Consider the following 11,978-nt stretch of genomic DNA (forward strand, 5'->3'; position numbering starts at 1 on the left):
ATTGTAAAGCAATTTACCTCATTTGTTCTGCATTGAGTGATTTGTATCATGAATTTCAACAAGTAAATGATTATCAACCAATAACAGTTTCGATAATATTGTTTTTTGATAAAACCATAGAGAATCTGTTTGTCCTCGACACACGATCGAGTGTGAACCGCTTTATGTATATTAGGTTGAATATGTGTTTTTCTTCTTGTGTGTTGGTATATGTCAGAATAAGCATCGAACAATAACTTTGAGAATGGCTTTGGTGTTTCGTACATATTTTGTCAGATAAATGGACGAATTATGTGTAATTATTTGTCCAATTGTTATCATGCAATTGTTTGAATGGCCTAATATGTAAATTAGGATTCAACACTTTCTTTTTGCTAAGGTAAATGAAAGCACATTTTGCAATTATTTTCCCTAGATGTTGGGTTAAATATAAAGCAGGAGTTCGAATTGTTAGATTTTGAATTGCTTTCTTGATGGAAATCTAGTTAACAGAGACGCTATACATTAGGTGTCTATTTATAGCATATATTTTACTATTTTGATGTTTGTTACTATTAGATTGAGTAACTACCTGCCAATTTAGCTAATTATATGTTTATTGTGACTAATGAACTTGTGTTTAATATCTAAACACATAGCAACCCTTTGCGTAATTAGGCACTTTTTTGTTTAAATAGCTTTTGGTTATACTATTCTCGAGGAGAGAGGAAAAAAAGAAATTGAATTTGATGAATTGAGTTCTCACTGCAAGTAATTAGTGTATTACCGGCGACACGCGTTGCTGATAATCCAAATGTCGCCGCTACTACGAGTTGTCGCCGCTAAAGGCCTGTCGCCACTAATAGGCGGTCGTCGCCGCTAATAACCGACTGTCGCCACTAAAGGCGTCGCCGGTATTGTTTTTTTGTTTTTTGTTTTTTTTTTAATATTTCATATTATAATTGAAAAAAACTGCATAAAAACTATAAAAACTGCTATGATATTAATTATTATAATCCTACATCCTTCAATTCCAAAATATTAATCCAACATCCATTTAAAATAATCTTCCAATTTAACATAATATAAAATATCAAAAATACTAGTCTAAAATGCTTACACAAACAAAACATACAAAAATCATACAACTAGCTACTCGTCATCATCGCTCTTCTCGTTTCCTTCAGTTTCATTTCTTTGTGGCAACGAACGAAACCAATCTTCAAGTGCGGCACTACCTGTCGGATCTTTTAACATCGTTTGAAGCATTTCCAACTACAAAGAAAACAACATAGTCTTATAATTAGTTAAGCCAACATTATAACATTCTATATACATAATACCATTATAGCATTGTACTTTCAGAAACTAACAATTATCAAATGCACATATTGCATATAACACATTATAGCATTGTACAATAACTAACAATTACCAAACTACAAAATACCATTATAGCATTGCACTTTCATAAACTAACAATTACCAAACTACAAAATATCAATATATCAAAGTATAACGAAACTAACAATTACCAACATATAAAATATTATCAAACTAACAATTACCAACATTCCTAATACTAAACCAACAATTACCAACATTTGAAACAATTACCAAAATTAAATAGTCTTGTCACCTGTGATTGTGGTGGTGGTTGTGTTAGTGGTCGTTCCTGATCGTACATCGACACAACCGTAGAAAGTTTGCGCCCGATGCCTCTAATATGGCCTCGTCGAACACCCAATATTCTTTCAAAACAAATTTGTGTATCCTTTGGTGTTAGACCGCTGGCTTCATAAGAAGCTTGAGTTTGTTGACTGATCTCATGGAGTAAAGCATTCTGTATTTTCAAAAAATGACAAACATCATAAAAATTAGATTACTAAATACCCATTGACAATATAAACACTTATATGAAAATACAAATTAAGCATTTACGTATTGTTGCTCGACTGCAGAACTAGTAAATACCCATTGACGATCAGTATTAGCCTTACGAAATGCTTCGATTCGAGTGACGTCCTATTTAACATTAAAAATTAGATTAATTATAATTTAAATAAATATTTAAATATATCATAACTTACTTCTTTGAAACATGCATTGCTATACGAGCACGACCCCCCTCTATTTACAACTTGTTGTTGTGCACGAACTCCTTTGTTTGACACCGAACGCTTTAAAAATTCGGGAGTTTGAAAATGTTCGACTGCTTGCGTCCAATTTTCATGTGACATACCATCAGGGGGGTTGGCTAATGCCCTTGGGATATCTCACTACTACAAAATCAAAAATAAAATACGGTTGAAAAAGCAATTAAATACGGACATTGAAGCGTATTCTAATAGAACGTGTTTTCTTTGAAGAAGCAATAAAACACGGTTATAGAACCGTAATATATTTACAAGATATAATACGGTAAACTATACATAGAATACGGTTGTAGAACCGTAATCTATAAGAATATATAGTACGGTAATCTAAATAATAGAATACGATTTTAGAACCGTAATATATAAGAAGATTTAGTACGCTAATCTAGGAAATAGAATACGGTTATAGAACCGTAATGTATATATCTATTAATTAAAAAAAATCAAATATAAAATATTTTCGAAACCAATTATACCGGTCTTCCGCTTGATACATGGATATACGTGTTTATAAAGTTCAGAAATTTAGTCATGAGAAATTATAAAATTGACAACTACAATAAAAAAATAAACATAAATACATTAGTTTTTACGAACGATAATAATTGGCCATTCCAAATAATAAAAAGTAACTATAACAAAATAATAGTTAATAATAAAGTACTAAGACACAATCATGCTAGACTCAAACGACAAAGGAGAAGGACCATTGTTTTCATTACAAACATATGACACCTAAAAAAAGTATAAAACAAAGAAAACTTCTTATGTCTTTTTGCAGCTTTCCGATTACTATGGCTCCAATATTCAAAATGGACTCCAGCCAACCATCAGCAATGAAAAGCTAATCAAGAACCAAAAGCAAAGATGAGTCAAGATTTTATATTTTTATGTGTAAAAACAAAGCATATCATACATGACTTTGTTTAAACCATAGAAGGTTAAAAATCAAACAAAATAATTGAGAACATAATGTAAAAAACTTAAACAAACTTATTCATCTACTATACATAGTTTAGACGCCAATAAAAGTTATTACAAAAATATTATAATCAAAATAAATCCAATAATAACAAATGTAGAAAACAAAACTAACCATTAAACACAGGCTTCATTTTATATATTTACTTTGAAAACTAGCCATCCACATATTGACCACATCGTCCAACAACTTTTCTGGAATGGGGCTTATATCATTCCAAAAGTTCTACATGCAGAATAAAACAAAAAGTGTTATTGAACAAAAGAGACGGTTTGGTGCAATAGAGAAAATGGAAAAACAATATTACAAAAGTTACTTACATTCGGGAATGCATATTGTCGATACATGACAAATTCATGCATCCATTTCAACACGTAATAGCCACATTCCCAATTAGACGATTGTTGGTTGCACTAAAAAGAAAATAAATATCAGAGGTTTTCTTATATATATATATATATATATATATATATATATATATATATATATATATATATATATATATATATATATATATATATATATATATATATATATAGAGAGAGAGAGAGAGGTCAATTACATCAGCAATCGTCCATGTCATTGGATGTGATGTTTCGAAATCTTCATTAAACATTTCAACAGCCCTAAAACAAAAACAAGTAATGTTGTTATAATTTATAGAAAGAAATGTCATCCAGACATATATAAAAAAATCTTACTTTTCAACATGTTTTATGACTTTGTAAGAATCAGTCGGATTTCCTGACTTCTTGATGGAATCCAAAATGTAACCGGTGCGTTGATATGGACAAATCACAAGCAGCAACCAATGTTGACTAGAATGTTTAAAGTGCTTAGGATAAAAATCAATGAACAAAAAAACATGCAACAATGAATATAGTAGAATATGGTACTTTTGCCAATATGGGGCAAGAAAAAAGTCTTTTTCTTGATGGAAATTCATTGTTTCAACGATCTCAGTTGCAACACGATTGTTGCGTTGGTTTGTCTTTTCCTGCTCGTCATGGACACATTCTGTTTCAGTGATCGACTGTGGGTTTATAAAAGCGCACCTGTTAACCCCATTTGTTGCAAGAATCGAATGTAGCACTCTGAAACAAAATAGTATAATATTATAAAAATAAAATATTTTAAAAGTTTAATATAATTAAAATTAATATACTTACATTTGATACCAAAGTATACAACTGATGTCAAGCTCTTCACTATTCAACGTCTCCAAAATCACATCATGCCTAATGTATGTTTCAATCCTCCCCGACCCAAAGATATCGGGTTCTGACTCAACATGAAATTGTTCGACATATTTGTTGCTTGTAAAAGTACTATACCATGATTGGATGATCGATCTGCCTTGTAGTTTCTTTGGTGTCACAAAATTTTGTGTTGTCCTCTTTGCAATTGTTGGCAACCGCTTGGTTGCTTGCTTTTTTTGGTAGTGTTGGACCTGCATTAACAGACCCTTTGACTGTTACATAAGCTTCAAGAATTTCAAGGTACTAATACTAGTTTCTAGCAATTACCTGGTTATCCATAACAGAGGTAACTTGTTTGATGGGAGGACTTACATCTTTTCCCAAAATCTCAGGTTGAGGCACTTCATTCCATTGTTGTAGGATAGAAATCCTGGTTCTCACAGTGACTCCACAATAGGTGGTGAATTCAAATCGGTTATTTCCGATAGTTTGACCTAACTCATCAAACTCAATTTGCAAATTTACTAATTTGTGTTTTGGCGTACTCTTTCCTTTCCTTTTTGGGTGGCTCATAGTGTAGTATTCCTACAGGAACAAATTAGATATCATGACTAAATAAACTCTCAATAGTTATAAAAAATTACATCTTTTGGACCAAAAGCTTTATCAAGTAATGAAAACAGAATACCTATCAAGAATAAAAAGTTAGAGTGCATATTATATTAGTAATAAGATAAACATAATACATATCAACAATAAAAAAAATACCATTTTAATGAACTTGGTCCTCGGATAAATGTATGTATACAGAGGACCATTGTTTTTTTTACTTGTTTGTGGTCTTACACTTGGGCTCCTAAATTACTAAAAAAACAAAACTTTTATAATTTTATCACAACACTATCTAAACAGAGGACACATTTTTAAATATTCATATCCTAGCATGATGGTAAAGTTTACCTTGAGTTATGTGCAGATATTAATATTCTATTATTACATATCCTATTTACACATCTAAACATTATACTGTAAGATAGAAATTAGATACTAGCTGAAAAAATTAAAAGAAAATTTATGAGGATGACAACAATAGACTTTTATACTCTATCATTTTCAATGATCAGTAAGTATAGTTTAAGAAAAGACATATTTTCTCTTAAATCGAATCTTAGGTAATACATGAGAACAATTAAAACTAAGCAACATTCTTTCTCTTACCTCGAATCAACAATGGCTGCTAACGACGTCGATATGGTAACTGAGGTCAAAACTGACTGCTGTGAAATTAGGGCTTAATTATGCCTCTAAACATAGATATCGATTTTGAGAGGGAAAGCTTATAATTTTGGCGGGCCAGATAAAAAGGATGTGCAGTCATCACGATGCTACATGGCGGTTATCACAATTGAAAACTGTATTTGTTATAAAAGAGAATCACAAGCCCTAATTAATCTTAGGTACTTACCGATTTTCCGATTAAATTTATTATAAAGATTATGACATGGCCAACAAATATATCTCATAAAACCGTATACTAAATCTTTTCTAAGCCATCTAATATTATATAATACGAATTACTCTATAACCCGTATTATATGTGCCGTAGTTTATTTTTGATTCTGTAGTAGTGTCTGTAAGCCCCCCGACATTCTGAAAATAAGTATGTGCTTTATTTTTCCGACCTCTATAAACTCTTTGTAAAGTCGCATCAATGCTCTGCAACAACTGAGCACGCTCGGGATCCAAGTTAACCTTATCCAAATCAAACTTATTCTAAAAATTCAAAAAAAGTTAGTTAATTAAATACCAATCACAACTAAACTTAAAATATTAACCAAGTTACCTTTAGATGCACCACTCTGGCATTTCTTAAAGTGGGGGAAACATTTTCCCAACCAGATACGCTCAAAGGGATATTCATCCACATATACTTCCCAATCTCACGGGTAAACCAATTACCACGGTTCCCGACAGGGGAATATGTGATCTCCCTGTCGAAATCCAATTCTACAAGCTTTCCCTTGTTTGCCCGTATCGACTTTGATAGCTGGATGTTTTTTGCTTGGCCTCTTCTTTTTTTAGGAAGCTCAGCTGAAAAATATAATTAAAAATATTAGTCACGACAGCTTATAATAAATAGATAAAAATAGGTAATGAATATATCATAATAAAACTTATCATCCTGTTCGTGTTGTCCACGACCAAAGCCTACAGGAGGTGGTGGATCCCCGGCTCCATCACCTCCATGTCCTAAGCCCATAACATATGTCATCACGTAAAAGAGTATCGCCTAACTAAACCCCATATATAGCCTGCAAAATTACAATATGAATAATTTCTATACATACAATTACATATATAATAAAATAAAATAAATACACATATAATAAAATAATTTATATACATACAATTACAATATGAAGAATTTCTATACATACAATTTCATCTATATCATTATAACATCCAAATACAAACACACAAACTACATACATAATTTCTATACATACAATTACACATATAATAAAATAAATACACATTCCATTATAACATCCTACTTTGTTTTTTTCATACATAAATACACACATTATACATAAAAATACACTTAAACACACAATAAACATACAAATACACAATATAACATCATATTTTTTTTTTCATTCTTTCCATTGTTGCATCCTACTTTTTTTTTCAGTTTTTTCTATTCGCATTCATTATACAAATTTTTTTTTTCCATTCATCAAATAAATTACATACATACATGATGCATACAATATGAAGAATTATATCAGAATACTTCATGAAATGGAATAGAACCTGGAGTGGAATGAAATTAGAATGATGGTGGTGCTGTGGTGGCAAAAAAATCCGGTGGTTTGGTGGTGGTGATGACAACCCAAAATAGAGGTCAACAAAGCTTAATACATACAATCAAACACCGAAATCATTAGTTAATCACTTATAGTCGATGGACAGAAAAGAAATCGGGATAAAAAATCAGAAATTACCTGTCGCCGGTGATGAGGCTTCCGTCGCCGGTGATGGCGCTCTTGTCGTCGCCGGTGATAGACCCTAATGTCACCGTTGATTTTTCTTCAATATGATTCGTCGACAGCAAGTGAAAGAAACAAATTACAGAAAGCAGTGGAGGAAGAGGGGTATATCTGCAGCGACACCCTTACGAGGGAAAAAATAGCGGCTTTTTTTTGGAGCATTAGCGGCGATGCCGTCGCCGCCATTGATGTCGCCGCGAATACGTTAAGCGAACATCGTTTTCGGCCGTTCGATTTGGTCCAGATCAACGAACACGGTTAACCAGTTCTTTTTGACACGGATCGTGGTTTTCTACTATTAGCGGCAACGCCATTAGCGGCGACGCACACTATTAGCGGCGACACGTAACGCGCAAATTACGTGTCGCCGCTAATATTGTGCGTCGCCGCTAATGGCGTCGCTGCTATTGCCCTTATTTCTTGTATTGTCTAGTGTAAATTAAAGAAGCGAGATATCCTATCGATGCGTAATATCCAAACGTCTGACCCAAGTGAGACCCAAGTGGTACATTAGGTGTATTAAATGGCTTTTGGCGATCTGAAAGATATATTTTGCTCAATAAAGACTTTTGATTAATAATACCATAAATATTGCGATTATATATATATATATATATATATATATATATATATATATATATATATGCCTACGTTATTCTATTCAAACTAAGTATTGTGTTATTGTATGCATAATTGTGGGTCAATCATTTTACTTAATTTTGGAAAGTGAATAATACATATTATTAAATTAAATATAATTAAAAAATACCAACTAATTTCATTCTAAGGGTATTTTAGTCAATTAACATAAATTTAAAAAAGGAAAATTACATATTTTAAGGAAAATAGATTCTATTAATTTTAAAAATCTGATTGTATGGATGATGATTCTCCTAATTCGAAAATTCTGACGGAATATGTTTATCAATATCTTGAAAAATAACAAATATGATTGAACCATACAAGAATTACACATTCTAACATAATATATATTTTGATTTAATGAACTTCTTGAAGAATAACAAAATTTTGGATACAAGTTAAAAAAAATTTCATTACATTCTTAGAAAAGAAAAAAAAATTATATACTATTCTATACGAATGTTACACTTATTAATAACACAAAAAACACAATATATGAATCATTCTACCAGAATATACTATTACATATATTTTTTTCGTTATATTGTATATTATTCTGGTAGAATAATCCATTCTTTTTGGAAGATTGGTGGTCATTGTTCATCTTCATCCCATACAATGTTCATCTTCAAGATTCTATTCTCACAGAATCAGAATTCAAGATTCAATTCCAGTAGAATGTTGTAAGTTTCATATGTACCATGTTTTGCTTTGATATCTCTCGTTTCGTACCTACAAAAAATAATGGTATTCAACACTTGATCATTATTAACCAACAATATAAGATAAAATTCAAGCAAACCAAAATAAAGTCACGCAAAAACCATTAAAGAGAAATGGATTCCTGATTCCATTCCAACATAATTAGAATTCATGATTTCATTCCATCATAATTAGAATTCATGATTCCATTCCAACATAATTTGATTCGCGATTTCATACAATTCGTGAACAAATGCCAACATAATTAGAGGAACTGTTTGTCTTTCTGTTTGGATGGAAATAGAGGAACTGTTTCATTCAAGCATTTCAGCGAACAGTTGGTGGGCAGAATCTAAATATACATAAGCATGTATCTCAAATAATAGGTACACGTACACAGAGTTAAAACAAATTACTATCTAAACATGTATCTCAAAAACACGAAGTGGTTTTGAAAGATTTTATTGATGTTTGATGACTATCTAAACATCAGGGTTAGTTGGGTTTATCGAGACATTTTTTTACCTGTCGTTGATCGGGACTGCCGAAACAAGGGGGAAACACCGGGATTGTCGAGCAAACACCACCGAGACCCCCATTTGATTCCTTATTCTAACCGGGAACTTTTCTGACTTCTTCATCTAACCCTCCCTGCTTCGCACTTCAAAGCCACAGAGGACGAAAGCAGCCCCGCTGCTTCGGCCCACGTCCTTCTTCAATCTAGACGACCATCAGAGCACGTCATTCGGGTGCGATGGGTCTGCAATCGTCGGTCTATAGTTGCGATCAACAGTGGCTACGTGGTTGGAGAACTGGAATGGTTTAACGAGGGGATCGGCAGTCTGTTGCTCAATTTAGGGTTTTCAGAAAATGGTTTTTATATAAAGAGGGGAACGAGATTTAATAAAAGTCAATACCATGATTATAGGGATTATTTTTGGAAGTTATTGAACAAATTACTAAATTACCCTTATTTATTTATTTAATTATTTAATTTTTTATTTAATTTTGATTGTCCAACATTTATGCATACAATAACACAATAATTAGTTTAAACAAATGAATCTAGCTCTCTCTCTCTCTCTCTCTCTCTATATATATATATATATATATATATATATATATATATATATATATATATATATATATATATATATATATATATATATATATAGCAATAAATATTTTTTTTTTGGATATTATATAAATTGTTTTCACTTACATTAACACCTTTTAGGATTATGTTTAGCTTAAAAAGAGTAATTTTCTGGTATGAGAGTAGTAATATTTAAAAATATGTGGAGGTAAAGGTATTTCGTGTAGGGGCTATAGTGTTAATAAATGATTTCTGTAGGGTTTAAACTGCAAATTATAAGGGGCTATTTTTGGATATTGTTGCTGAGGATTATAAAGTGTCGATATGTAATTTAGAGAAGGATCAGGTATGTAACATAATGTTTCAAATTGCTTTTAATTCTCTACGCATGGAATAAAAAGAAAAGCAAATCCGATCTTAGCAAGAGGTTCTCTTGCCGGAGACCGTGTAGCGACCAGCCTAGCTCCGACCAGTAATCCGACTGTAGGTCTATGGTATGAATCAAACAGGTTGTGAAATCGATTTGGGGAAGCAAAAATTAGGTCGACGATGGTTAGTTCCTAGATGTCGGCATCCACTCGAGGAAACAGAAGCATAAATGAATAGCCGGACGGACCGAATTCCTTTACCGGATAGATCAAGCGACTGGAGGTCAGAAAACTAAAGCGAAATCGGAAGTTTGGAGTGCCGAGTTGCACGTTTTCATGGTATATTCTTCTTCTTCTTCTAAAATATGATATCAGGCTTGTTTTCTTGTTTATTAAGTATCAGAACCAAGTTTGATCATGGGTGTCTGGGTAATTATACAGGTTTGTGTGTGACTTTAGGCTCGGTGTAGCCTTCACCGGACATTTAATGGTGTTACCCAAGGCTTGAATAGTTGCATTTCAAAGTGTATTCGGTTTTTTTTAAATGTCGGGGTTGGAGCTTCTATTATCAGAGAGCAGCTTTGTCGAAGTTAGAAAACAAGTGTCTTGGTCAAATGAATCACCATGAAGAGTGAAATACTACCTCAAAGAATGGTTCATGGGCACCTTTTTGAAGGTCGGATTGCTACTGACTAGGCTGAGTTATCTAACTAGGGGATCGAGTACATGTTGCAGGGTAATCGAGGTGTTGGATTTCCCAAAAGTTCATGTTAATTTCACAACCTCTCTTCTCTTATTTCTTTTTCTTTGCTTTGTTGATTTAAATATTTGTTTGCTAATTATATCCTTCTTGTTTCCTGGATATCTCTAAAAGGATATTAGATAGCGGGTTGTGAGAAGATGCATTCAGCTTTGCATGTATTCTGTTAGATTGTACTAGAGCTTGTCTTGAATATAGTTTGGAATTAAGTACAAAGTTGAAGCTGGAAGCTCGAGACCGAATAGCATGAGAACATTGTAGTTGTTTTATATATTTTGTTGTATTTATTTGGTGTTGCATGCAAGGAAGTAATGTATATTACCTGATTATAGTAATTTCTTGCACGACATGTGTCTTTGTTTTATAGATAGGCAGTTAAGAAATTATCATCTTCGAGTTCTTTTCTTTATTAGACCTGTAAACATTGCAGCGTATGACGATCTTTTTTTTTTAAAGTATAGAGAATGTAAGTGGTGGTGCTTCTTGTTAGTTGCATTATGAGACTGCATTTATGCGTTGGATAATTTATAAAGTTTATAACCTGTACACATGATAAGTACAGGTTAAAATTGTATGGGGTTAGTTGTTCATTCTTGCTTTCCACAGACTAAAATACTATTTCCACGCTGAGGTATTACTTTTGTTGCACTAGGTATTATAAGGTTATGAATTTATCATGTGTTCATGAAATATGTTGTAAGGCAGAAAGAATGCATGAGCATAATAGTTGTATTGCATGTAAGTTTTTTAGGAAAATAGAACCTGCTACGTTTTCGTGATGGATAGGGATTTGTTGAGATTGTGAAAAGAGCCGTTTCTGGGATCGCACGAGACAGTAAATATAATTACGAATGGCGCCAATGTTGTTATGTCGGTTTCATGGTCGGTTGTCCGGGTGTTGTTGTAGCTCATATGTCAGTCGGATGTGCGTCGTGGTTGGATTCCGATTATAAAATCTGGGCAGCAGTAAGAAACACCACCGTTAAACTTGACACAGGGACTGTGCCCCGGGAGCAAGCTCCGGCGATTAAGTTAGATCGTTAA

General features: G+C 32.6%; 1 protein-coding gene and 1 long non-coding RNA gene across 4 annotated transcripts; one reads left to right on the plus strand and one right to left on the minus strand.

Annotated features, from left to right (window-relative positions):
* Positions 1–1,054: 1,054 nt before the first annotated feature.
* On the minus strand, positions 1,055–3,525 carry LOC145135721 (uncharacterized). 3 transcript variants are annotated; one of them, XM_079069962.1, is made up of 6 exons: positions 3,438–3,525; positions 3,232–3,342; positions 2,070–2,261; positions 1,921–2,004; positions 1,619–1,822; positions 1,055–1,254 (listed from the first exon to the last, which is right to left on the minus strand). In XM_079069962.1, exons 3-6 carry the CDS (start codon positions 2,217–2,219, stop codon positions 1,132–1,134), a joined length of 561 nt encoding a protein of 186 aa, XP_078926088.1. In that variant the 5' UTR covers positions 2,220–2,261; positions 3,232–3,342; positions 3,438–3,525; the 3' UTR covers positions 1,055–1,131. The 3 variants fall into 3 exon arrangements, 2 of the variants coding, with proteins under 2 accessions (XP_078926088.1, XP_078926089.1); XM_079069963.1 differs by lacking the exon at positions 3,438–3,525 and having other exon boundaries at positions 3,232–3,389; XR_013719996.1 differs by lacking the exons at positions 1,055–1,254; positions 1,619–1,822; positions 1,921–2,004; positions 2,070–2,261 and adding an exon at positions 2,749–2,979.
* Positions 3,526–10,166: 6,641 nt separating this feature from the next.
* On the plus strand, positions 10,167–11,269 carry LOC145139661 (uncharacterized). The gene is made up of 2 exons (XR_013721968.1): positions 10,167–10,513; positions 10,616–11,269. It is a non-coding gene; the product is annotated as an uncharacterized LOC145139661 (long non-coding RNA).
* Positions 11,270–11,978: the final 709 nt, after the last annotated feature.

This window comes from Lactuca virosa, chromosome 9 (assembly GCF_052849685.1).
Source record: "Lactuca virosa cultivar CGN04683 chromosome 9, Lactuca_virosa_CGN04683_v6, whole genome shotgun sequence".
Classification (NCBI taxonomy): domain Eukaryota; kingdom Viridiplantae; phylum Streptophyta; class Magnoliopsida; order Asterales; family Asteraceae; genus Lactuca; species Lactuca virosa.

Bases quoted from the DNA above. Each gene is read 5' to 3' on its own strand.
- LOC145135721 (XM_079069962.1), bottom strand. From the start codon at position 2,219: ATGTCACATGAAAATTGGACGCAAGCAGTCGAACATTTTCAAACTCCC. The intron at 2,005-2,069 runs GTAAGTTATGAT...AATGTTAAATAG, and splicing joins GCAATGCATGTTTCAAAGAA to GACGTCACTCGAATCGAAGC. The intron at 1,255-1,618 runs GTGACAAGACTA...TTTTCTTTGTAG, and splicing joins AACCACCACCACAATCACAG to TTGGAAATGCTTCAAACGAT.